The sequence below is a fragment of the Mauremys mutica genome, chromosome 14 (assembly GCF_020497125.1).
Source record: "Mauremys mutica isolate MM-2020 ecotype Southern chromosome 14, ASM2049712v1, whole genome shotgun sequence".
In the NCBI taxonomy this organism is placed as follows: Eukaryota; Metazoa; Chordata; order Testudines; family Geoemydidae; genus Mauremys; species Mauremys mutica.
Window position 1 is genome coordinate 5,743,226 of NC_059085.1, and position 24,858 is coordinate 5,768,083.

General features: G+C 57.1%; 1 protein-coding gene across 7 annotated transcripts in view; it reads left to right on the forward strand.

Annotated features, from left to right (window-relative positions):
- The window catches only part of MTSS2 (MTSS I-BAR domain containing 2), an 89,336-nt gene that overhangs the window by 47,719 nt on the left and 16,759 nt on the right, over window positions 1-24,858 (forward strand). For 4 of the 7 annotated variants that reach the window (XM_044987432.1, XM_044987434.1, XM_044987435.1 and 1 more), the window contains exons 4-11: window positions 9,446-9,530; window positions 9,857-9,948; window positions 11,471-11,545; window positions 13,458-13,466; window positions 15,928-16,085; window positions 17,557-17,664; window positions 22,378-22,475; window positions 24,355-24,565. In XM_044987432.1, the coding sequence (XP_044843367.1) occupies window positions 9,446-9,530; window positions 9,857-9,948; window positions 11,471-11,545; window positions 13,458-13,466; window positions 15,928-16,085; window positions 17,557-17,664; window positions 22,378-22,475; window positions 24,355-24,565 (836 nt within the window). The remainder of the gene's footprint in view (window positions 1-9,445; window positions 9,531-9,856; window positions 9,949-11,470; window positions 11,546-13,457; window positions 13,467-15,927; window positions 16,086-17,556; window positions 17,665-22,377; window positions 22,476-24,354; window positions 24,566-24,858) is intronic. The other 3 variants (XM_044987436.1, XM_044987433.1, XM_044987438.1) reach the window with 3 other exon arrangements.

Below are 24,858 nucleotides of genomic sequence, written 5' to 3' on the forward strand. Positions count from 1 at the left end.
GAATGGAAGTAATCTAAAGGTAAATGTGTGTTTTGTCATTTGAGGGAGGTGCATTACCGAGTGTTTATATTTTATTAAAACCCCTCGGAAATGACTTTGGTGTAAAAAAAAAAAAAAAAAAAAAAAAAAATAAAACACTCACGGAAGAAAATAGAGTTTTCCAAGACAAATGGGAGAATTTATATTTTTTCACAGACGTAAAAGATAAAATTCAATGCCTAATTTGTCAGCAAACGATTGCTGTTCCCAAGGAGTATAACATGCGTCGGCACTACAACACAATGCACTGTGAAAAATATGATGCAGTCACTGGAAAAATCTGAGAGGAAAAAGTTCAGCAACTTAAAACAGCATTTGCCAAGCAAAGACATTTCTTTTCGGAGATTAACAAGTCTAGCGAAGATGCAGGAAGAGCAAGTTTTGCGATAAGCGAAATGACAGCTAAATCATCGCGACCTTTTACAGAAGGCCTATTCGTAAAATAATGTCTTGTGAAGGCCAGCAAAATTTTATGTCCTGATAGGAAGAAAGTTTTTGAAGGCGTAAGCTTGTCTGCCAATACAGTTGCCTTCAGGATAACGGATTTAACAGATAATGTGCAAAAACAATTGATTCAAATGGCAAAAGACTTCGAAGCATTTTCAGTTGCTCTTCATGAGAGTACAGATGCATCAGATACTGCACAGTGTGCAGTGTTCATTAGAGGTATGGATTGTAATTTGAATATAACTGAAGAATTGCTAGATTTAATGCTACTGAAGGGTACCACAACGGGACGGGACATATTTCAGGGACTGGAAGAGTGCATTGAAAAAGCTGTGCTGCCATGGAACAAATTTGTATCTTTGGCTACGGACGGTTCGCCATCAATGTGCTCTGAAAACGTGGTGTGGTTGGATTATTGAAGACCAAACTGAACAGCCTCAATATACCAGGAATTAGCTTCACCAGTATACACTGCATTTTGCACCAAGAAGCCCTGTGTAGTAAAAGTCTACAAATGAAGGAAGTTATGGGTGTAGTTGTTAAACCCGTTAACTTTATACGTGCACGAGGGCTGAATCACAGACCATTCACTTCTTTTCTAGCAAATATGGACAGCGAATATGCGGAACTTCTGTATCACACTCAAGTTAGATGGCTGAGTCCTGGAGATGTTTTGAAGCTTTTTTTTGCACTTAGAGAGGAGATGGATTCCTTCATGAAAATGAAAAACAAGGAGGTTCCACAGCCGATCACTTTTATCTGCAGCCTTGCTTTTCTAACAGATGTAACTGATCCCCTGAATGCACTGAACTTGAAGCTTCAGGGTAGAAAACAGGTGATAACACAGATGTATGGCAGTGTTAAGTCAAGCTTACTTTGTGGGGGAAACAGCTGACTGCTGGCAATTTGGTCCATTTCTCAACTCTGAATTCCTGCTGTCTACAAACTGGCCAGCCAGCAGCCCTGCGTGGCGCACGTCCTTTGGCCTCGTGTCCACCAGCCACATCCTCAGCTCAGGGGACAGAGTTCATATAGTCTCTCCAGCCCCACCAGCTCAATCACATCCTCCTTGGTCTGGGCCCCGCCCCCATTCACCCACTTGCGGGTGTATTTCCCCCATCAGCGTGACCAGTTCCAGATACGTCATCCCCTGGGTCTTCTGCACACTCTGGAACCTTTTCCTGTACGCCTCAGGGGTCAGCTCAAACCTGCACAGCAGGGATTGATCATCCCCTTCCTTAAACTGAGGCAGCACTTTGATATCGGAGTTCTCTGCGGGCTTAGCCACCCTGGGCTCATCCCCACTCACCACGGTAGGGGTCTCTCTGCTTCTCAGCTCCGCCATCACCAGCTCATGCTGCCTCTGTCTTTCACGATCCTCCAGCTCCTTCTGTTTCAGTTCCATTTCCAACTCCAACCATCTCAGCTCCACCAACGGGGAACTTGGCCATGAAGATCCACTGCTGGTCGGGTAGGTGGATCCTGGGGCTGCCTGGCTGCTTTCAGCCCCTCCCGCGTCCCTGGTTGGGTCGGTGGCTGGGGTGACCCCTGGGGCTTCCTGGCTACTCCCAGCCTCTCTTGCGGCCCCAGCTGGGTCAGGAGCCTGCTCCTTACAGCGATCATTCTCTTCCACCTGAGCAATCAGCTGTGCCTTGGTGAATCTTCTAATGTGCAGCCCTCTCTCTCTCTGCACAGCTCTACAATGTCCTTCTTAAGGAGATGGTTATAGGCCATCTCCACGCCGTTTGCCAGTGGTCACAGACTCACAGGCCTGTGCTCTCTCAGCTCCCCATGATCCCTAGAAGGAACCACTTCAGTGCGACTCCCCTTCTCGGGGGTCCACTCTCTCTCAGGGTTAAGCTGTAGGTTCCTCTGCCTCCTGGAACCGCACCTCTCTGAGCCTTCAGCACGCCGGCTAATCCCCATTCATTCTACTGCTCCCCAGTCATTTACTGCAGGATGCTCTGTCCACCGGGTGCAGCTGATCCCACCTTTACCACCAGATGTCACGGAGTCACCGGGGCGATGCTCTGGAACTGCTCCATAAGAAGCCAGTCAGGACTCTGGGGGAGCCTCCTCTCTCTGAGCAGACTGTCTCCAGGGCAAGAAGCTTACACAGCTTCACCTTCCTGGGTCTGATCTCGGAGCATTCAGCCTCCCCTTCCACACTGTGCACTTCCCGCAGCGAGTCCGCCTGGATGTGGCTCCTTGGGAAGCCAGAGGGCCCTGCACCCCAATTCTGCAGTCGGATGCGAATCTCAGCCAGATGGTAAAACAGAAGGTTTATTAGTCGACAGGAACACAGTGTAGAACAGAGCTTGCTATTCCAGACATCAGTGACTTTCAGCCAAGTCCATCTTGGGAGTCCTGGACCAGACATCCTGGAGTCTCCCTCTTCCAGTCCCCCCCGCCCCCCGCAGACTGCCTGCTTGGTCACATGGTGAAATCCCCAACTATGTGGGGGAGAGAGAGGCTGCACAAAGGAGATCATGTAGAACCAATTGCAAAAGGAGCCGGTGTCCTGGCTGAAACCCAGGGAACCAAGATGCACCAGATCTCCACCCCAGGAAGGGCACCGTGCTTCAGGACATCATCACCGCCTGTCTGTGGTGGCTCTGGGACTAGGATCTGGTGACCTCTCCAACATCCATAGAGAAGCCAACTCTGTGGGGATCTGATCTATTGATGGGCATTTCTGGGGCATCTGTCACTGTTGAATCAAAAGAGAGACCATGGCTTAAGATGGCAACTTGCCTGGAAACAGAGCATTGAGGCCGGTCAGCCCGGCAGGGGCTGGGTGGGCGGCTGCAGGGGAATGTGGGAAGCAGGAGGCAGTGTTGCAAATCCCGCCATGTTTTCAGTGCACGGGTAGGCGAGCCTGTTAGGCGATCTGTCCGGTGCTGGCAGGACACTTCCCAGGAAGAACACCTAGCACCTTTCAGCACAGGATCTCAAAGCCCTTTCTGGACATTCGTTAACCAACGGGAGCCTGCATATGGGTTTGTGCAAATGAGCTTGTGCCCTTTTGCTTCCTCCTTTACAATGAAGACGGAAACGGGCTTGGTAGGAAAATAAAATCAATCCTGCTTGTTTTTCTACCGTCAGAATCTCAGGAATTCCAGTCTGGCTTCGCTCGAACCCCCTGAATGTCCCACAGCCTGGGCTTCCTCGAAGAGCTGTGATTTAGCAAAGACGCCCTTCCTCCCAAGTGTGCACTAGGCATTGGAGTTAATTGTGTGTTAACAAAAACAAACTGAAAGCAAAGGCCCTGAGTCTCCTCTCACTGACACCAGTCTTACCCGGTGTAACTCCACTGAATTCAATGCAGTTACTCCTGATTTACGCCAGTGTGAGTCAGAGGAGAACCAGGTCTGGAGAGTTTGAAACAGTCTGACGGAAAATCGTTTCTCCATTCACTTGCTCACCTTCTCTCTTGGCTCTTCACGAGTTCTCATGTCACTGGGGAAATCTCGCAGCCTAGACAGACCCTGAATTTCCAAGGGTTTCTGTGGGACAAAGGCCTGTCTTCGGGCCTGTCTCCATCAGGAGGAGGCAAGCCTGGTTGTTTTCTCCTTTAAGGCTCGGTCTCCCCAAGGTCGGTATTTGCAGTTACACAGGTAGGGAAGCTGACCCCGGAGCTATGGTTATGCAGCGAGCCGGGAGTCGGCCAGGATTGGACACAGGAGTTCCTACCTCCCCTAGGCCGTGCTGTGATAAATTCTCCCTTTGTAGTGTATGCGCTGTGTAGAGCGGCATCCGTCTGGGACAAAGATCCATTTGTGCCTGGCTGCCTCCTGAAGTTACAGCCCAGACTGTCCTTTCCACCCAGCCCTCGCATATCTTGCACCAAGGCCGGCCAGCTGGCATTTCCCTCAGCTTCGGGGGACCTGAGCAGGCGTATTTCCACAGTCCTCACTCCTCTCCCTGTCGCAGCAGCTAGGGCCAGTGGAGGAGGGAAGCCCATCGCTGGCATTTATGGATGGATCTGAGAACCAGATGTCCCTTATTTCAAGGCCTGTCTGTGGCCTGGGTCGCTGGGTATTGTACAGAAAAGAGGGTTTCACCCTGGCTGGCTGCAAGGCCCAGCAGCCTGGCCCCCGCGCAGGGGCCTCTGGTAGCTTAGCTGGTGCTACTGCTAGTAGGCTGCACCAGAAGAAACCCCCCAGATCAACCGCACAGAGATGCTGCCAGCCAGCCCTGCGGGTGCCCTGCCAGGGAGCGAACTCCTCCCTCCCGCCAGCCCTGCCCTGCCCTGCCCTGCGCGTCAGGGAGGCCGGCCTGTGAGCTGGGCTCTGCGATTCCCAGCGTAGGCAGCGGGAGCTGTGCTAGCGGCGTGGCTGTGGCAGCAGCTCTGGCTAGTGCCCCGGTGTGTACCCGGGCTCTGGGCAGGCCTGGACTCGGGGGCTAGCGGGAGCGCTGCTTGGGCTAGCTCAGCTACACTGCCGGTTTTAGCATGCCAGCTTGAGCAGGGCGCGGGGACGTCTAAGTGAGCTGGGAACCGGCCCTCCGCACTCCAATGGGGACGGCCCCATAGCACCAGATCCATGGGGAGGCTGCAGGTGCCGAGCCTATGGCTACCCACGTGCAAGTGGCTACTGAGCAGGCCTGGAAGCCAGTGGTCTCCTTTCTTCTCTCCTGCCCTGCTCCCACTGGATTGCGGCGGGGTGTTGGGTGAGAACCAGGCGGAAGCCCAGGGCTGAGAGGGCATGCCGCCCCGAGTGGCTTTCCGCTTGCAGAGAGTTCCCGCAGAGGCAGGTTCGGCGCCGAAGAGTGGGAGAGGATGGCAGGAAGGGAGGAGGAGAGACGAGAAAGGGCGGCAAAGAAAAGGGAAAACAGAGGAGAAAGGAATGAGCAGCTTTCTCTCCTCTCCTCCCCAGTGCTGACAAACCCTGGGTTCACCTCCATCCTCTACTCCAGCCACCCCCAGCCGCCCTCCTCCCTTGGGAGAAATGTCTCCCTAGAAACAAACCCTGCTTAGTTTTAAACCGGAAAACTCTCCGACTCTGGACAAGATTTGCAGCAGCACCGCGCACCCCAGGGACCCTTCTGCCGGGGCTTTGTGCGCGTGCAGTCCCGCGCAGACAGCCCTGTGCTGTGGACAGCATTGCAAGTCCCGAGTCTCTCTCGACTCGTGGACGGCCTCAAGCGAGCCTTGGTCAGGCTAAACTGCAGAAAGCTGCGTTCTGCAGGGGCCGCAGGGACAGGGACAGCGCAGCCGCCTGCTGCATTCGCTGCCTCGCAGCCCCATGGAGGGTCTCTCGCAGTGGGGAGGTGTTGTCTGCATAGTGCCGCTCCGGGTCGGCAGAGCACAATGAGATCGTTTTGGCCGTTGGTATTCCTTGAGGGCTCCGCACCAGAGCCAGCCGTGGCAGTTTTGTGTGCCTTACAGAGCGGTTTTGTTCACTCCCCACAGCAGTGCTGCCAACTGTGTCCATTTTATCGGGAGTCCTGTAAGATTTGGTGTTTTTCTGAAAGCCCCATGTGAGCTGGGGAGAATCTCAGGGCTGGCTTATACTGAAAAGAGACCAGCCTCCCTACATCTCCCCTCGCCGCGAAGCAGTGGTGCCACTCTTGTGTTTTATGTGTAGCCATCACCTCAGCTTTCATTGAGCAGAAAAAGGAAAGTTTTTCCAGCCCCCGTGGTTGCAGAGAAAAGCTTGAAAACCTACTTGGAGTTGAGAAGGAATTTTTCCCCAGGTCAGATTATCTGGGACCTTCGGGTGTTTTGCTGTCCTCTGCAGCTTGAAGTGTGGGTTGTTTGCTGGGATCATCAGGGTCCTGGTGTATCTCAGCTGAGCTATATCCAGGCATTGCAGGGGCCACGGGCACTGGTGCACCTCGCTCCCTCCTGTTCTCTGCTTGTGCTAGGCAGCAGGTTAGTCCCTGAGAGCGGTGCGACTTGGTTTACTTTCTGTTGCTGGGTCAGTGCGTGGTGCGGGGTGAGATACAGGAGGTCAGACTGATGACCTGGTGGGCCCATCTAGCCTTAAAGTCTGTGACGGGTTCCCTTAAAGTCCCCAACAGCAGAAAGCTGATAGAGAACCCAACGTTGATTGTATTTTGAAATCTCATGATTTCAAGCCCAATCTTGTGATTTTGGGGGCCAGATCCATGATTTTTGAGTCCTTGAGATAGGCACCGACTTCCCCTCTACCCGGTGAGTGCTTGACCCCCGCCCCGCCCCCATTCCACCCTTTCCCCAAAATCATAGATTATCAGGGTTGGAAGGGACCTCAGGAGGTATCTAGTCCCACCCCCTGCTCAAAGCAGGACCAATCCCCAAATGGTCCCCTCAAGGATTGAACTCACAACCCTGGGTTTAGCAGGCCAATGCTCAAACCACTGAGCCCTCCTGCCTCTTTCAGCTGTTAGGCGGCGGGAAGCACTGGAAGGGAGGGGGAGGAGTGAGGAACGCAGCGCGCTCGGGGAGGGGGGTTGGGGGAGCTTGGCTGCCAGTGGGTGCAGATCACCTGCTAATTTTTCCCTGTGGGTGCTCCAGCCCCGGTCTGGGTGATGCTGCCCTGTACTGGACACTGGTCAGCTGTGTGCCATAGGCCCGATACTGACCTCCCTGCCGGTGCCTTTCCAGGCCTGTTTTGGAGCACGAGTATCTGAGTCTGGTCTCCTGGAAAGGCCTGGGTGGATGTGGGGTGAAGCCCAGCAGCGGGGGCTAGGAGGTGATGCCAGAATCCTAGAAATGTCAGGCTGGAAGGGACGGGGGAGGCCAGCTAGTCCAGTCCCCTGTGCTGAGGCAGGACAGTTAAATCCGGCTCGAAGGAGCGAAGGCCACCGGGAGGCAGAGTCTGGCTGGGGACAGGTGGGCACTGGCCCGAAGAGAGTTGAAGGGGGAGATGCTGATTCCCTGGTGGGCGAGGGCCTAGGTGGGTCGGTGTGTGTGTGTTGGGTGCGGGGGGGTGTCTCCAGCTGCGGGAAGGGAGATGGGCCTTTCCCCTGTACAGCTGGACTCGGGAGCAGGCCTGAGGCTCGGGCACAGAGCAGCTGCGGAGGGACTGGGCTGCTGGCGCGAGTCATGGGCTAAGCCTGTGAGTGTCTCTAAAGCCTGTGTCAGACCCCAGCAGTGCCCTGGGTGTGAATGGGATTGGCCCCTCCCCTCCCCCCGGGCTGGGCCAGAGAGACCTGGGGATGGGGAATCAAGCAGGGGTTTAACCCCCGATTGCTGGGGCACTTTAGCTCTCCCAGCTGGGTGCACGAGGAGAAGTGGGAGCCCCCGGTGCCTGCCCCGTCCCTGAGGCTGAGCGGGGGAGGCCCTGCCTGCACACCCTGGTTGCAGCGGTGGGATCGGAGAGCAGTCTGAGATGCCCCTTCCCAGGCAGCGAGCCCCAGAACAGCCTTCCGCTCCCCAGCAGTCTCTGGCTCCCCTCGCCTGTTCTCACGGGCTCTGCCTGGATGCTGGGCGCCGGCTGCCAGCCATCTCCGGGCCTGGGCTGCCCCCTGGCGGCCATGAACGGGGCTCTCGCGTGAGGAAGGCTGCGATAAAGCAGGTGCTTCTGTCTTGGCCCGTGAGATAGACTCCCTGGGCCAAATCTATCCCTGGAGTAAAGCCATCCATCCCCATGACACCAGTGCCCCGATGGGCTCAGCCCTCAGCTCCCCACGGGTTTCGAGGCTCTGGAGACCTCCTACCCCAGTCAGGGGGTTGGTTCCTGCCATGGCTACGTGAGAGGATTTGCACTGACTGGCTTAGAGTGGGGAGCAGGTGAGACTGCCCGTCTGACCTGCTGCTCGTCCTGTGCCCCCTGCTCTGCCCCAGCCCCTGAATGCCAGGCTCTTTGCAGCAGATTTCAGGGCCATTGCCAGTGAAGGCTATCGTGAGAATGGGATGGGTCTGGGCTCACGTGTCAGGGTGCACCCAGCCCAGCCCAGCCCATGGCCTTAGTCACGGTAAACCCCTCAAAGCCAGAGCCTCCCTGCTGCTCTTTTATGATGTGCATCCTGGGCGCTGATTCAGCACAGCCGGGCGTCATCCAGAGAGCTCTGCAGCTGGACAGCCCAGTGCGGGGGGAGTCCCTGCACCGAGTCTCTTCCCGCTGGAAAGGAAAATCCAGCTCCAGTACTCACATTCCCCCCCCCCCTCTTGATTCCCATCTGACTCTAGTGCGCTCTGCCTTGGTCTGCAAAAAGAACAGGAGTACTTGTGGCACCTTAGAGACTAGGCAAAAGAATAAATGGACACAAATCTGACATCAGGAATCATAACATTCAAACACCAGTAGGAGAACACTTCAGCCTCTCTGGCCACTCAGTAACAGACTTAAAGGTGGCAATTTTGCAACAGAAAAGCTTCAAAAACAGACTCCAACGAGAAACTGCTGAACTTGAATTAATATGCAAACTAGATACCATCAATTTAGGCTTGAATAGAGACTGGGAATGGCTGAGCCATTACACACATTGAATCTATTTCCCCATGTTAAGTATCCTCACACCTCTTGTCAAACTGTCTGTAATGGGCCATCTTGATTATCACTACAGAAGGTTTTTTTCTCTCCTGCTGACAATAGCGCATCTTAATTAATTAGCCTCTTACAGTTGGTTGGGCAACTCCCACCTTTTCATGCTCTCTGTATGCATATATATCTCCTCACTGTATGTTCCAGTCTATGCATCCGATGAAGTGGGCTGTAGCCCACGAAAGCTTATGCTCAAATAAATTTGTTAGTCTCTAAGGTGCCACAAGGGCTCCTGTACTTTTTGCCGATACAGACTAACATGGCTGCTACTCTGAAATCTGCCTTGGTCGCGCCTCACTTGGGACAGCCCCGTGGAAATCCTGCCCTGGACTCTGATGTCCCAACAGGAACGGACGGTGGCGCCTGGTTCGGGTCCATGTGCTGCCCCACGGCTTGCAGCCATAGTGCCAGGCTGGTGCCCAGGTTCAAGGGGCTGCGCTGTGGTTCAGTGAAGATGCTCCGATGACAAAGCTGTTCTCTCCCTGCAGGAGCCACGAGAGACATCGGCTCGGCGCTGACCCGGATGTGCATGCGGCACCGCAGCATCGAGGCCAAGCTGAGGCAGTTCACCAAGTAAGTCTGATGGGCACCAGTGACACGAGTTTGCCAGCCTCAGCCTCCCCGCCCTAAGGCTGAAGGAAATGGCAGTAAGTCTCGTCACACTGCGACAGGCACCCAGCCAGCTTTGTCGCGCCCAGGGCCTGAGCCAGGGAGCCCCCAGCGCAGTCCTTGGGAGCGCCGCATTTCTGAGGTGACTTAGGCCCCCATCTATAAAGGTGTTTTAGGGGTTCCCCTGCTCAGCACTGCAAGGCCAGCACCTGGGTCTGCAAAGGTATTTTAGCCACCTCCTTCCCACCGGCCTCGTTAACCGGGCTCGCTCCGGTGTCTCCTTGGTGCAGCGCCCTGATGGAGAGTCTCGTCAACCCCCTGCAGGACAGGATTGAGGACTGGAAGAAAACGGCCAACCAACTGGACAAGGACCATGCGAAAGGTAAAGCCCAGGTGACAGGCAGGGGGATTTGCTATTCTCCAGGGGATAGCGGGGGGGCGCGCCCTATCCACAGGGGGATGCACTGTGCCCGGGGGGAGGGGATGCGCCCTATCCACAGGGGGATGCACTGTGCCCGGGGGGAGGGGACGCGCCCTATCCACGGGGGGGATGCACTGTGCCCAGGGGGAGGGGGCACACCCTATCCACGGGGGGGGTGCACGGTGCCCAGGGGGAGGGGGCACACCCTATCCACGGGGGGGGTGCACTGTGCCCAGGGGGAGGGGGCACACCCTATCCACCACAGGGGATGCACTGTGCCCGGGGGGAGGGGACACGCCCTATCCACGGGGGTGATGCACTGTGCCCGGGGGGAGGGGGCGCGCCCTATCCACCACAGGGGATGCACTGTGCCCGGGGGGAGGGAGCGCGCCCTATCCACCACAGGGGATGCACTGTGCCCGGGGGGAGGGAGCGCGCCCTATCCACGGGGGTGATGCACTGTGCCCGGGGGGAGGGGACGCGCCCTATCCACGGGGGGGATGCACTGTGCCCGGGGGGAGGGAGCGCGCCCTATCCACGGGGGGATGCACTGTGCCCGGGGGGAGGGAGCGCGCCCTATCCACGGGGGTGATGCACTGTGCCCGGGGGGAGGGAGCGCGCCCTATCCACGGGGGTGATGCACTGTGCCCGGGGGGAGGGAGCGCGCCCTATCCACGGGGGGGATGCACTGTGCCCGGGGGGAGGGGGCGCGCCCTATCCACGGGGGGGGTGCACTGTGCCCGGGGGGAGGGAGCGCGCCCTATCCACGGGGGGGATGCACTGTGCCCGGGGGGAGGGAGCGCGCCCTATCCACGGGGGTGATGCACTGTGCCCGGGGGGAGGGAGCGCGCCCTATCCACGGGGGGGATGCACTGTGCCCGGGGGGAGGGAGCGCGCCCTATCCACCACAGGGGATGCACTGTGCCCGGGGGCAGGGGGCATGCCATATCCACCGGGGGTGTGTGCACTCTGCCCAGGGTGAGGGGGCATGCCCTATCCACCGGGGGGATGCACTGTACACCATGCCGGGGGGGGGGCACGCTGTGCCGGGGAGGGGGGGGAGGGGGGGACCACGCCATGCCGGGGAGGGTGGGGAGGGAGGCACGACGCCGTGCCTGGGACGGGAGGGGGGACCACGCCGTGCCTCTGAGGGGATGGGGGGACCACGCCGTGCCTGGGAAGAGAGGGGGCACCATGCCATACCTGGGAGGGGACGGGGGGCACCACGCCGTGCCTGGGAAGAGAGGGGGCACCATGCCATACCTGGGAGGGGAGAGGAGAGGGGACCACACTGTGCCTGGGAGAGGAGTGGGGGATCACGCCGTGCCTGGGACGGGAGGGGGGACCACACCGTGCCAGGAGAGGCAGGTTAGGGGAGTGTCTTGGGTCGGGGCAGGAGGAATCATGCGCCGGCTGGGTGGAGGGGGCTGGTGCCCCCGCCTGGCGGCCAGGACACATCTCAGGGTCTGTTGTGTGTCCTCAGAGTACAAGCGAGCCCGCCATGAGATAAAGAAGAAATCCTCGGACACGCTGAAGCTGCAGAAGAAGGCCCGCAAAGGTAAGAGCCCTGCCTGCCCCCCCCCCCCCCCCGCCGAGTGCCCACGCCCGGGAGGGCAGCCTGCCCCTCCATGAGCTATGGGCCTGCCCCTTTGTGGGGGTCTCATCTGCTTTCACACCCAAGCAAGGCTGGGCTGGGCTGGGCTGGGTCAGGCAGGGCTGCCCAGAGGATTCAGGGGGCCTGGGGCCTTTGGCGGCGGGTCCCGGAGCGGAAGGACCCCCCGCCGCCAAATTGCTGCCGAAGACCCAGAGCGGAAGAAGCTCCAGGGGCCCGGGCCCCGCGAGAGTTTTCCAGGGGCCCCCGGAGCAAGTGAAGGACCCCGCTCCAGGGGCCCTGAAAAACTCTCGTGGGGGCCCCTGCGGGGCCCGGGGCCTGGGGCAAATTGCCCCACTTGCCCCCCCTCTGGGCGGCCCTGGGGTCAGGTATGGCTGGAGAGGCCCTGGTGCCCCATGGCTCTAGGGGGTCCCTGTGCTGCCTTCAACTTGAGACCTTCCCTGAGGCCGGGGGCTCTGATGGGGAGGGAGTAGTCAGGACCCCAGTTCACGGTCTCCCCTCCAAGGCAGCACAGAGACCCCAGTGCCACCTGGGCATCCTGGCTCGGGGTTGAGCGTACAAGCGAGCTCCTCGTCCTGCTAGCTACGTTCCAGCTCAGACCGTGACACCTGCCTCCCTCGGTTCCCTCCGCAGCGTGAGCTGGGACCAGGATTCTTCTTCCCGCTCCTGCCCCAGGGTTGCGGTACGTGTGCTGTGAAGCAGCCAGTCTGCTCCGCCCCAGAGTTGGCTGCATTCTGTTGTAGCTCACAGGGCAGTGGGGAGGTTTAATTAACAAGTGCTGCCGCCATTAGTGCTCCTGGGGCAGAGGGTAGCAGACCAGCCTAGTTCTAAGGTGTTGGAAAGGTGGCTTTGATGCTGACAATGGGGATCCATCTTGGGGGTTTGTGGGGCTCAGTGGCAAGGTTCAGTGGGTGAACAAGCCTGCTGCAGTCACCACGCCCTGTGGCCGTGACCCCAGCACAGTCTCTGCCCCTGGATCCCATCAGAGGAATCCTGCGGTGGAGATGGCCATGGGGAGCAGTCGCAAATGAAGTCGGACGCGCTGGGAGGGTCCCAGGTGGGCTGGGAAGGGCGGGGAGTGGGGATCCGGCTGGCACCGATGAGCAGGGCCGGCTTTGTGACCCGCGGGGCCCGGTTAGAAAACTCGGCGGCGGGGCACCCGCTCCGGGTTTTCCCCGCCACCGAAATACCACCGAAACCCCCCGGAGCAGGGCCCCATTAGGCGCGGGGCCCGATTCTGGGGAATCAGGTGACTCAGCTTAAAGCCGGCCCTGCCGCTGAGCACTGCGTGTGAGGAGGTTCAGGCTGGGGAGTCCCAGCCGGGCGCTCGCAGGCACTGCGTGAGGACGTTGTCAGACGGATTTTGCTGGGCATGACAGAGCATTGCTCTGCACAGGGTTCAGTGGCAGATCAGTGCTACGCAGGCTCGTTGGAGCCGGGGACCCCATGGGCGCCGACCCCCAGCTGGGGCCTGTGGCGTTACTGCAATGATAAGACCCAACAGCGCCCCTAAATACCCTCTCCAAAGGCTCCCCGCAGGGAAAGGTGGCCCAATTCGCTCCCTCAGGCACCCAGGGGTGGGGGCGGATCACACAGTCCAGCCACTCCCCCCAGCTCCCTTCAATTCCTCACGCTCCAACCCAACACACAAGGAGTTAACACCCCCCCACACACACACACGCAGGATGGGGGCATGCCGGGGGCCCACAGGTGTCTGAGCCATGTCTGGGAAGGGGGGACTGACCTGCCGGCCCTGGGGGTGGGGGGGCAGAGTGTCCGGAGGTCAGCCTGGCTTTCACACATTCTCTCTCTGTCTCTCTCTCTCTCCTCTTTCCTCCCTTCCACATCCTTCCTGTAGAGCTACTTGGTAAGTCAATCGGTGCGAGCCAGCTCCCCCCCGCCCTCCCCTGTGACCTGCGCTTCCTTTAGCTAATCAGGCCAGGTCTCCCCTCTGCCTGAGCTCGAAATGAAACGACCCCCAGTCACACCGCACTGGCCCGGGCCGCTGCCAGACCCAGGCCTTCCCTGCCTGCCTCTTGGGCCGGTGCCCCCTCGCTGGGCTGGGCGTGGAGCCTCGATCTCTGGGGGGCTGCGGCAAGGCGCTCGCTCCAGAGCCTGGTCCAGGGGGTGGCGGGATCCCCACTCCGACTGCCCAGGCCAGCTCTTCACTCCGGCCATTGAGCCCCCGTTCCCGGCGGCTTGGCTCTGGGATTTGGGGCTGGCCAGACGGGAAATTCAGACTGGGATCCAGGTCCAGATTCCAAGCTGCCACCGACTTGGCCAGGGGGCTGATTCGGACCCGTCTCTCCTGTGCTCAGGCAGGCCCTCTCTGGGGCTCTGCCTCCTGCCTGGAGCCCCCTTCGTGCAGCCCGGTCTCAGCACTCAGCCACCGCAAGTGTGCGTCTCGCCACCTCCTGGCCTGATTAGCCTCTTGACCGTCTCATCCTGGGAACTCCTTGTGTCACCATCTTTCTCCTTCGTTCCCCTGGTCTTTCCGCCTGCCAAGCCTCTCGGTCGTCCGGCTTTACCCTCTCTTCATGGGAATCGCGGGGGGCGGTGGCTTGTTGGAACTCCATGGGGTTCATGTCCCCAGCGCCGCCCTGGGCCCCCTCATATCAATGACTGGGGGAACCCATGCGCAAGAGAGAGCCCCACACCCAGTGCTCAGCCTGGTCTGCTTGGATCAAGCCTTTGAGCTGGGATTGGTCATCTCCACAGGCTGCCCCTACAGAGTGAGGCTGGGGTAGATGCCATCTGCTCTGTTTCATGCAGGTGGCACCGTGGCCCCTAAGCAGGGAAGCTGGGGGCCCCGCCCACCTAAAGCGCTCACTCCTCGGCTCCTCTTCGCTTGGCTTGCTCTGTCTGTGCATGTGTGTTTCATCTTCCCACCCTGGACTAACGCCTGGGCACTCCTGCGCCCACTGCATGGGTCACATTCTGCCCCCACTGGACGAACTGATTCACCCAAACCTCGCCGCTCTCCACATTCCACTGGCTGGTGCCTTCCTCCAGCCACAAGATGAGCAAATTCCTCCCCGGTGCAACTCCAGGGCTTCGGTGGGGCTGCCCCAGGGATGAATTTAGACCCATGCTGCTAAATGTGATGTTGGGAGGGATCGGGGTGGGATCCAGCAAGGGAAACTCCTGCAAGGTGAGTGTGAAACCGACATGGGCTGGGGAGGGCTGGGGTGGGGGCTGGGAGGAGGAGGATAGCTGATCTGTTTGCAGAGCCAGCGTGCCAGGTTATGACACTGGTCCGGTTGCTATGTCCAGCTGGGCAAAGCAGGGCTCTGCATCTGCCATCCTGAAGCAAAACCCCAGGGTTGGTTGGGTAGGGCTGGAGCCTGACATGGAGGCCAGACCTTGCAGGTGAGGACGGGGCTTTCGCCGCATGACCCAGCCTCTGGGTCAGCTCGACCGCCTCCTGCTGGGGCCCACACAGAGAGAGGTTCAGAGCACTGAGCTGGCGAAGGCAGCGGGGATACTGGTCAGCCGCTGCCTCTGCTGTGGAATCCACAAGAGAAAGAAGCCAGTGGAGGGGCCCATGGAGCCTGGAGATCTCTGAACCCAGCAGCTGGAGAAAGCACCTTTCCCTGTCCTGCGGTTCTTTTCTAGCACTGTAGCTAGGAACAAGCTGAGCGACGTCCTTCCCCGGGGCAGCTCCACTGACCGGCCAGATGGCACGTGGCCTGTTGTGTCTGTCATGGTGGATGATTAGCCCCGGAGCTCACCTGCAGCCTCCTTGTTTGGGCAGAAGGGCTCCTCCGTAGGCCTCGGGAAGGACTCCAGAGCTGTATTGCCCCGTGAGGATCCTGAGCAAAGCCAGCCACTGGCTTTTTTCTGTGCTGATTCCCCCTTGCGTAGCCAGACGTGGCATCCCGCAGTGAGCCCAGAGCAGCCCAGCAGAGGGGGATGCTCACAGCAGGCTGTGTCTCAGGAGAGCCCTTGACATGCTGGCAGGAGGCTTGTTGGAGTTACGCTACTTTCCGGTCCTTGAGGGACTTCCCCACAAGTGACCTGGCGCTGGGTGTTCAGCGGGCCTGGGGTTGCATGGCGGGCTGCCTGCAGCGGGGGAGCTCGTTCCGCAGTTCGTAAGCTGTAATCATCAGCAATCTGGTAGCAGTCGCCCTACACGCTCTGCGAGATGCTGTGCTGGCGGCTGCTCGGGTGAAATTCTGCAGCGTTTCGCCCCAGGGCTGACGTCTCCCACTGCCTGCCTCAGTTCCACAGCAGCAGAGCATGGAAGAGGGACAGTCTCTGGGAGGCAGCAGGCTCGGGACCGGCGAGTGGAGAGGGGATGATGTCTCCGTGTCCTTGTCTCCTTGCAGGGAAGGGGGACCTACAGCCCCAGCTGGACAGTGCTCTCCAAGACGTCAATGACATGTACCTCCTGATGGAGGAGACCGAGAAGCAGGCTGTCCGCAAGGCCCTCATTGAGGAGCGGGGCCGCTTCTGCACCTTCATCACCTTCTTGCAGCCAGTGGTGGTAAGTGCCGCTGCCCCAGGCCTTCTGGGGAGGGGTGTGTTAGAGCCCAGCGGGCTGGCTTTCAGATCAACCAGCCAAGCAAGCCAGAAGCCAACCAGCTCCTGCTCTGGGTCCCCCAACAGCCACTTCCCCACTGCCCCCAACTGTCTCCCCAACAACAAACCCTCTCGCAAGCGCGGAGGAACCTGCAGTCTCATCCTAGAGACGCGAGGAGGCAGGCAGGCTTCCGTGTCTCTGCGGCATCCCTCCCAACAGGGCGTTTGGCCCGTCCTGCCCTCCGTAGAGGGAGACGGAGAGGCAGCCAAGCCAGGCCCTCTGCGCTGCTCAGTATAGGAGGGGACCCTCAAATGGGGGTCTCAGGGAAAACTGCCCTTCACCCAGGACAGGGTCTTTGGGGATCAGTGTGAGAGTCCCGTGAAAGCTGGGACCCTTGGGAGGTGTGAGCTAAGGTTAGGTGACCAGCTAGCACGTGTGAAACACTGGGAGGGCATTCAAGATGCCAGGAGACGTTTGACAAGAGGAGGGAAGTTAGCCCGGCTCCTGGCCCCTTCCAGCGGGGCAGTTACAACCTGCCCTCTACAACCTGATTCCCCAGGGCCTTTAGCGTGAACCGGACGTGTTCTTCTTTTCCCTTCTTGCTCCTATGCTGCTGCGCGGTGCTGCCGGCCCCGTTACGGCAGCTGCTGGCATTGTTCTCCCCCCGAGCTGGCGGCACTTCCATGGCTTGGGGGGGGGGGAGGAGACGTGCCCTCCCAGTACGTATCTAGGCTGCTGGCCTTTCTCAGCTTGCCAGGAACCACGCATGGCAGTGGCTGAGACCCATCAGTTTTATTGTCCCATGTAATGGATTGGAACTGGCTGTGTTGGGTGTATGGTGACTGATGGATCGAGCTCCGTCCCCGGCTGCAGAGCTCCGAGGCGAAATGCCAAGGAGGCGAATGCTGGAGGGGTTGACATTAGCCCCTCCCTGGTTGCGGATCTCCTGGAGCTGTGCTGCCAGGAGGGTTCTGGTGGCGGGGGAAAGGACAGTTGCTCCATGGAGTGGCTGGGAATTTGCCAGGCACAGCCCTCGATGCTCCTGCTTCTCCCCAGGAGGCCAGACGGTCCCAATTCACTCGGGGGCTGGTGCAATGGCAGGTTCCAGTTACACTTCCAGAGCCAAATCCTCCACTGATGTAAACCAACGCCCCTCCCTTGGCTTTGCGAGTGGGGCTGGGATCCGGATTCTCTTTACTTCGCTGGGGTTTTGCCAAGTAGGGGCTGATGAGCTACTCTGGCTGCCCACCTCTCTGATGCTGGGTCTTGCAGACGTTCTGCTTGGGGGGCTGGCAGAACAGTCAGGGCCAGCCGGCTGGCAGGCAGAGCGGGTTTCACTGCTGACTTGGAGGAAGCCAAGCAGGGCAGGAAGGGAAGGGGAGAGCCCTGGTTCCCACGGCACCGACTGCTGATGCTTCCTCCTCCTGCCACTCAGACTGGAGAGATCACCATGCTGGGAGAGATCACTCACCTGCAGGGCATCATGGAGGACCTGGTGGTGCTGACCGCAGAGCCGCACAAGCTGCCCCCTGCCAGCGAGCAGGTGAGGGGCGCAGGGACAGGTTGTGCGGGGTGGGGAGGGAGTGCATGGGTGGGGGATGGGAATGTTCGGGGGGGGGATATTTCCGGGAGGAGAGACAGCAGCATGTCCACTGGCAGCAGAGAGCAGCTGGCCCCGACAGCGCTAACCCAGATGTCCATCGAGGGTCTTGCTGGAGGGAGGGGAGAGAGGAACAGAAGCACTTGGTTATAAATCAGCAGTTTCATCGATTCATAGATGCCAAGGCCAGAAAGGACCATTGCAATCACCTAGCCCAGTAGTTCCCAAACTTTAACAACCCGCGAACCCCTTTCACGAAAATATCAAATCTCACAAACTCCCTCTTAAAAATGAATATCTCCAGGGATTTTCTCCCTTATCTGAGCATAAATGATAGAAGCAGTGGTCTTGGAAATAATTTGTTTTTTTATTACACGCTTATTACACACTATTTATTATAACATGATTATTTATCATTTCAGTATTGATTTTATTACATTATGAAAATGGCAACACTCTTCCAAGATTTCACTTTTGTAGCTCATATCACTTTGATTAAGCCTCCTACATGTTTCATCAAGGAGTACCAGACGTGAAACAGCAGGAAGGTATTTAAGGCTCCAACGCAATTAAAGAGTTCCTCCCACAAGCATTCGGGTCTTGAGCAGTCCAGGAAAACAACGCAGGACTACAACAAAGCTTAAACCTGTTCTGCCAGGAAGTCATGTCATGGGGCTCGGGATGCCACCCCCCGCACCCGGGGTCCCTAGGGAAGGCTCTGTCCACCATTACAGAATTTTTTCTGAGAACCCCCTGATACATTTCGCGAACCCCAGTTTGGGAACCACCGACCTAGCCTGACTGTGATGTTCCTCTAGTGTTATCCGGACTGGTGATCTGCTAGGTCACTCCAATCCTTGACACTGGGAGCCAGCCTGACCCTGCTCTGCTGTGAGAACCCCCACTCCTGGGCTGTTCACACACAGCCTCTGGCATGTCAGCTGCTCCTTGGATTGTGCAACCAAACGACACTAGCTAATATCTCCGGTCCCAGACACAACCCTAGGAACCTCCATCTTGCAGTGTCCAGTTATGCCTGCTGGACACTACAGGCTTATATGAGTTCATCAATTTAACAAAGAAATTGATATGTACAGTAACTCCTCACTTAACATTGTAGTTCTGTTCCTGAAAAATGCGAATTTAAGCGAAACAATGTTAAACGAATCCAATTTCCCCATAAGAATTAATGTAAATGAGCGGGTTCCAGGGAAATTTTTTTCACCAGACAAAAGACTATATTATACACACACACACACACAGAGTATAAGTTTTAAACAAACAATTTAATACTGGTACGCAGTGATGATGATTGTGAAGCTTGGTTGAGGTGGAGGAGTCAGAGGGTGGGATATTTCCCAGGGAATGCCTTACTGCTAAATGATGAACTAGCAATTGGCTGAGCCCTCAAGGGTTAACTCTCTCTCTACACAAGGCAGCAGGAAGGAGGGAGGGAGATATGCACATTTCCCTTAAGTACACTGCCTTGTTAATTAGCTCAGCTTGCTGATAAACAGCTGCTGCAAGCTCCCTGAGTCCTGGTCTGTCCCCCCTGCTCTAGGGAAGATGGGGTAAGCGGGGTGCAGGGGGCAGGGGATACCCTGACATTAGCCCCCCTCTTCCTTCCCTCCCCCCCCCCACAGCGAGCAGGAGTCTCGGGGAGCAGCTCCAAGGCAGAGGGCAGGAGCAGCACATGGCAGTGGGGGGAGGGACACAGCTGAACTGCAGGCAGCTGCTGTAGAGGGAACTTAGGGGAGCTGATGGGGGGCTGCCGGTCCACCGTGGTTCCAAGCCCCCACCAGCTAGCTGCAACGGGCTGCTCTTCCTGCAAGCAGTGGACAAAGCAGGCACCTGCCAAAGGATGTTAGAAGGGAGCATTTCACAACTTTAAATGAGCATGGTCCCTAATTGATCAGCAACGAAACAACTTTAACCGGGACGACTTTAAGTGAGGAGTTCCTGTAATCAGTCACTGGCTTTTGTTTCCCTCCAGTGCTCCCCTCTGTGTGGGCTCTTAATTTAATCATGTTTCTGGAATTTTAGTGCCTCAGGATCTGGCAAGATAGGGGTCCAGGGGGATCCTGCACATTGGCTGGCCCCCTGGGGAGCTGTCTCCCAACCCCAGGACTGACACATACAGAACATCCAGCTCCCTTTTGGGGGTTACCCAGTGTTCCCCCTCCCAGCACTGAGTCCTTCCCTGCCCCCTAGAGGGCTGTGATCTGTGCTCTGTGGGCCAGGTGTGTTTACCCTTTGATCAGACGCACCTTTTCCCAGCAGCTTTCCCATAACTGCTCTCTGTGTCTCACCAGTGTGGGGGAGGACACCCCCTTCTCTGTCAGCTGGGACATTTGTTTTCTCACAAACTACCTGGCAACTTTTCTCACCTAGCAACTTCCTGGTCTCAACTCCTCTGCTGTCACAGGCGTTGGAGCTGCATCTTCATTTAAAGAGACACAGTTACTTCCCAAAAACGTCTCAGAAATAGCATCCTGAAAAACTGGGACCTGGATTGGGGTACCCTCTGCCCCCCTTTCTCTGTCCCTGAGAAGTCAGCTGTGTGACTGCCCCGCTGGAGGTCAGGTACACAGATCCTTCTCAAAACCTGAGTCACGGGCAGAGTGCCTGGGTGCACAGATGCTGACTCAGCCATTCTGTCCTGGGCTCCCTGCCCCAAGTGACTGGTGAGGAGACATTCTGCACCCCCACTATTCCTTCCCCAGCTTCCTCCTCTGGGTCCCCTCCTAAGACACATTTCTCTGGGGTCCCTAGGAAGGGCTCTATCCCTGGTTCATCAGCAAAACTCTGCCAGCTAACAACTGGGACAATTTCCTTCATCATGGACAACCCCTCTCCTGCCCCCACGCCTGAGGGCATGTTGCCTTCTGCAGGAAAGTAGCTAGTGTCAGCCCCTCCCATACTTGGAAGCACCCTGCTTCCCTTTGTGACAGAGTCACAGGAATCCTCACCCACCTCAGTGGTTTCCGAGATCCCATCACCCTTCTCTGGGCTCCCCTCTGGGACACATTTCTCTCTGCTCCCTAGTGCCGGGTTTGTCTCTGGTTCAGCTGCGACCTGCTGGCAGCTAATAGCCACGACAGGCATCACACCCCCGCCCCTTCCTGATGTGCTGTTGCCTCCAGCTGCAGGGCAGGAGTTGGTCTCCCACCTGGAAGCATGTGGCTTCCCCCTGCTGCAGAAGAATCAAGGAGACTCTTGCCCCTTCTCTCAGCAGTTCCTGAGACCTGACCCTTTCCCTCAGGGGTCCCAGCATAAAACTCCCTCCTGCTGCAGGCAAATACTTTAACCTGAGCTACACGGACAAAATCATTGCCAAGAAGCAGATCAGCTAGGAGGTGTTCCATTACCCCCCCAGTCAAAACACTTTCCAACCTTCCCACACCACATGGATCTTAGCCAGTGGTATGAGGAACCTGCTTTCGCCCACCCCCACAATCTGCCATTTGGCCAGGTAACATACTGGCCTTTGGGACCACACGCTGCTTAACCAGAGAGATCTGGGCCCCTATATCCCTCTGCCCCAAGCGTTTCCTGCCATTAATTTTGACAACCTTAACATGGTCCATATCTGGTTCTGCAGTGGCTAATCTCACAAAATTAATATGCCAGGTTTCGATTGCTTGGGGGGTTCTGTGTGAGGACAGCAGAACTGATATGAACTATTAGTTGCCTGCTTCCGCCTAGCACAGGGCATTTATTCCTCAGGTGATCAGTGGAATTACACCAATAGCACCTTTGGGGCTCTTCTGCTTTCACAGGAGGTTTGGGATGAGGGTTAGAGGAATGGTTTTGGGGAGGTAAGTACCCAGCCACCCTCCCTCTTGCTAGGGATAAAACGGGATCTTCTTGTCCCACCAGTTTTAAACCCCTCTTTCTGGGGCCTGCCCTCAGTAGATGCCTGAATCTGTTCAAAGGCATCAGCTACAAGAGCCATCTCATTCCCAGTCTTTACATTTTTATCCCATAGACACTGCTTTACTGAGGTTGGTCTGGGTTTGTCCCATCCATGCCCTGATGAGGTGTGAACTGCCCCTCTGATCCTGGAGAGTTTTGCCTGGGCTTATTTTAAGCCAGGAGGACACATTTTCAGCCTCATAACTATATACATGAAATTACAACCTATAACCTCACTCTGACATCACTGTAACAACAATGGCCAGTGCATCATGAGCCTTCCGAAGACACTCAACATGACCAACTTTGCATTGGACACCGCACAGTCCTATTATAAGGATGAACATGGGGAGCAGGGTATTCCCCCAAATGCAGAGTGTCACTGACCTCCTGCATGGAAGGGGCCAGAGGCCGGCCCCACAATCATTCCCAGAGTGGAGCTTTGAGAGAAACAGCCCATCGGGACTGACAAGTGGCCAGTGATGGAGACTCCACATGACCCTTGGGAAGTTGTTCCCGTGCCTAATTACCCTCCGTGTTAGACCTGTAATGCCATGTTTCCAGGCTCAGTTTGTCTAGTTTCAACTTCCAGCCATTGGATCATGTGCGGCCTTTCCCTGCTAGACGAAGAGCCCAGTATTCTATATTTAGTCCCCATGGAGCTACTTACAGACAGCGAGCGAGTCGCCTGCTCTTTGATAAGCTACAATGCTAACGTGGCCTGGCTCCTTCCTCCTGCAGGTGATCAAAGACCTGAAAGGCTCTGACTACAGCTGGTCCTACCAGACTCCTCCATCCTCCCCCAGCAGCTCTGGCTCCCGCAAGTCCAGCATGTGCAGGTATGTACAGAATGTACAGGGGACCTCACAAACACGCCTGGGATTGGGGAGAAGGAGTTTCTGCTTTAATACTCACAACCTCATTGTATAAGTGCTTGAGTGCTCAGCTGGTAACGCGGATACTTGGCCTGAGCTCAGCTGTCAGGCACATGGTGAAGTGTCCCCAAGACTCCCTGTGGATCAGATGCTAATTGATCATTAAAGCATCGCACTGAGGGTTAGCATAGATCCGTATCTGTGGCATGGGGCTTAATCCTCCATCAGACGAGCTGCTTTTCACAATCAGTGCTTTCCGTGCCCAGACCGTGCTTGTGTAACCCCAGAGGAGTTGCTTACGTGAGAATCTTAATACTCAGTAATACTTAATAGGAAGAGCCCCCGGTGGAGGGAGGATTTGTGGAACACATGGGGTCGAAGAATGGTTACGAAGTTAATTGAACTGTCCATCTCTTCTCTCCCTCCTGGAGTATGTGACTGGACCCGACTCAGTCACACACCTGCAGGGTCCCCAGGCTTGGAGCCTTTATCAGAAGTACCAGGGTCAGGCCCCATGTACACCATCCTGTGGGCTAGGAATTGCCCTGGAATTCCCTCTTTGCCACCAAATTGGGATCCAGAATCTCAGCTTGCTTAAAAGTGGCTGTTTCCTGCCCTGGTGCTTGCAAAGAAAAGCTTGAAAACATGACCTGAGTGTCACCCACTCAGAGATGTTTGCCGACAGCCTGAAGCGATCACTCTGCAGGCGTGAACCGCCCCCGTCAGCTGGCCCTGGAACCTAAAGATGGACACCTTGTGCCACGGGGAAAACTGCAAATATGGGGGCAGCCTACGATAAATGGGACTGAATTCCCAGTCAGCCTCCCCGGGGCTCCCGGACACCCAGCGTCTTACTCATCTTAATACTTAACTCAGTGAAAACCTGCATTTTAAAAACGTGTCTGAAACAGCTGCAGGATTTCCCCTGTGGCACTGCAGAATGTAGAGAGGCGAGTGTGAGAGGCCTGCCAGCGGTGATCCCCGATCCTGCAGCTTTTCAGTACTCAAGTCTTTAGAATCATGTACTGGAATGGAGCCAGGCTGGGTACATCACAGGAGCACCAGCTCTTCCAGGCACCAGCACACACTAAGGGAGTGCTCACGGGTTGCTGAGGAGGAGATGACGTCTCCTGGGCCCATAGCACCCCTGCCGGGTTGCACAGATACTTTGCTTGTGCTTTAAGAGAGTCTTCGGCCATGGGTGTGTCCCTCTGCCTCAGTTTCCCCATCTGTAAACATGGGGGTAACGACACCTACCCACCTTTTCATTCATAGATTCTAAGGCCAGAAGTGACCCTTGTGCTCACCTGTTCTGGCCTCCTTTAGAGCACAGTGCACAGAACTTCCCCGAAATAATTCCTAGAGAAGATCTAGGCTCCCCTGGGGAGGTGCTGTGAGATCTAGGGACGAACAGCTCCCCAACTGTTGTGGGTGCACATCTGAACTGAACCACTGGCCTTCCATAGCACCTCCATTGCTGGCTCTTCCCCTTCACCCCAGAATGTGCTTTGGTGCAGCCAGGGCTAGAGAGGGGCCGGGGACCCGCAGAATGAGTGTGTGCTGGAGAGTGCATGCTGCATGGGGGCAGAAACTGGGCCTGCCCCAGAGACAGAAATGCAGGAGTGCACCCCTGTTCCTGCCCCTCACCCTCCCTCCCGCCCCTGCCACCCCCTGGTCTGTAACTCTAGTCCTGTCGTGTATAAATCTGTGTGGCGGACCTTTGTCTGAAACTGTCTTTTCCTTCCTTTGCCCTCCTCGTAACCCCTCTCACCCTGATAACACGCATCTCTCTCCTGATTGCCACCCCTCCTCCCTCTCATCCCTCCTCCCCGCCGCCCCCCAGCAGTGTTAACAGTACAAAGGGTGGTACCGCTTGGTCCGGCGGGTCCCAAACATACTCACCAGGTTCCACCTATCGCTACCGCAGCCTGGCGCAGCCGGTTAACGCCAACACCCGCCTGTCCAGCGTCTCCTCCCATGACTCAGGCTTCATCTCCCAGGATGCCACATACTCCAAGCCGCCTTCGCCGATGCCATCTGACATCACCAGCCAGGTAAGGGGGCCATGGCGGGTGAATGCCCTCTGGATTCCACACACCCCTTTCAAAAGAGAGGGAAAGTCGCTGCTTCAGAGCTCCATGTCAGATCACATGTGCTCAAGCCTCCTGAGCGAAGCAGCGGGGTGTAGTGGATAGAGCACGGGGACCCCAAGACTCCTGGCTTCTAATCCCGCCTCTGCCACCGATTTGCCATGTAATCCAGGGCAAGCTGCGCCCGCTGGTCAGTGCCTGCGGTTCCCCATCTGCCAGAGAGGGGAACATTCACCGACCACCTCGGGCACAGCGAG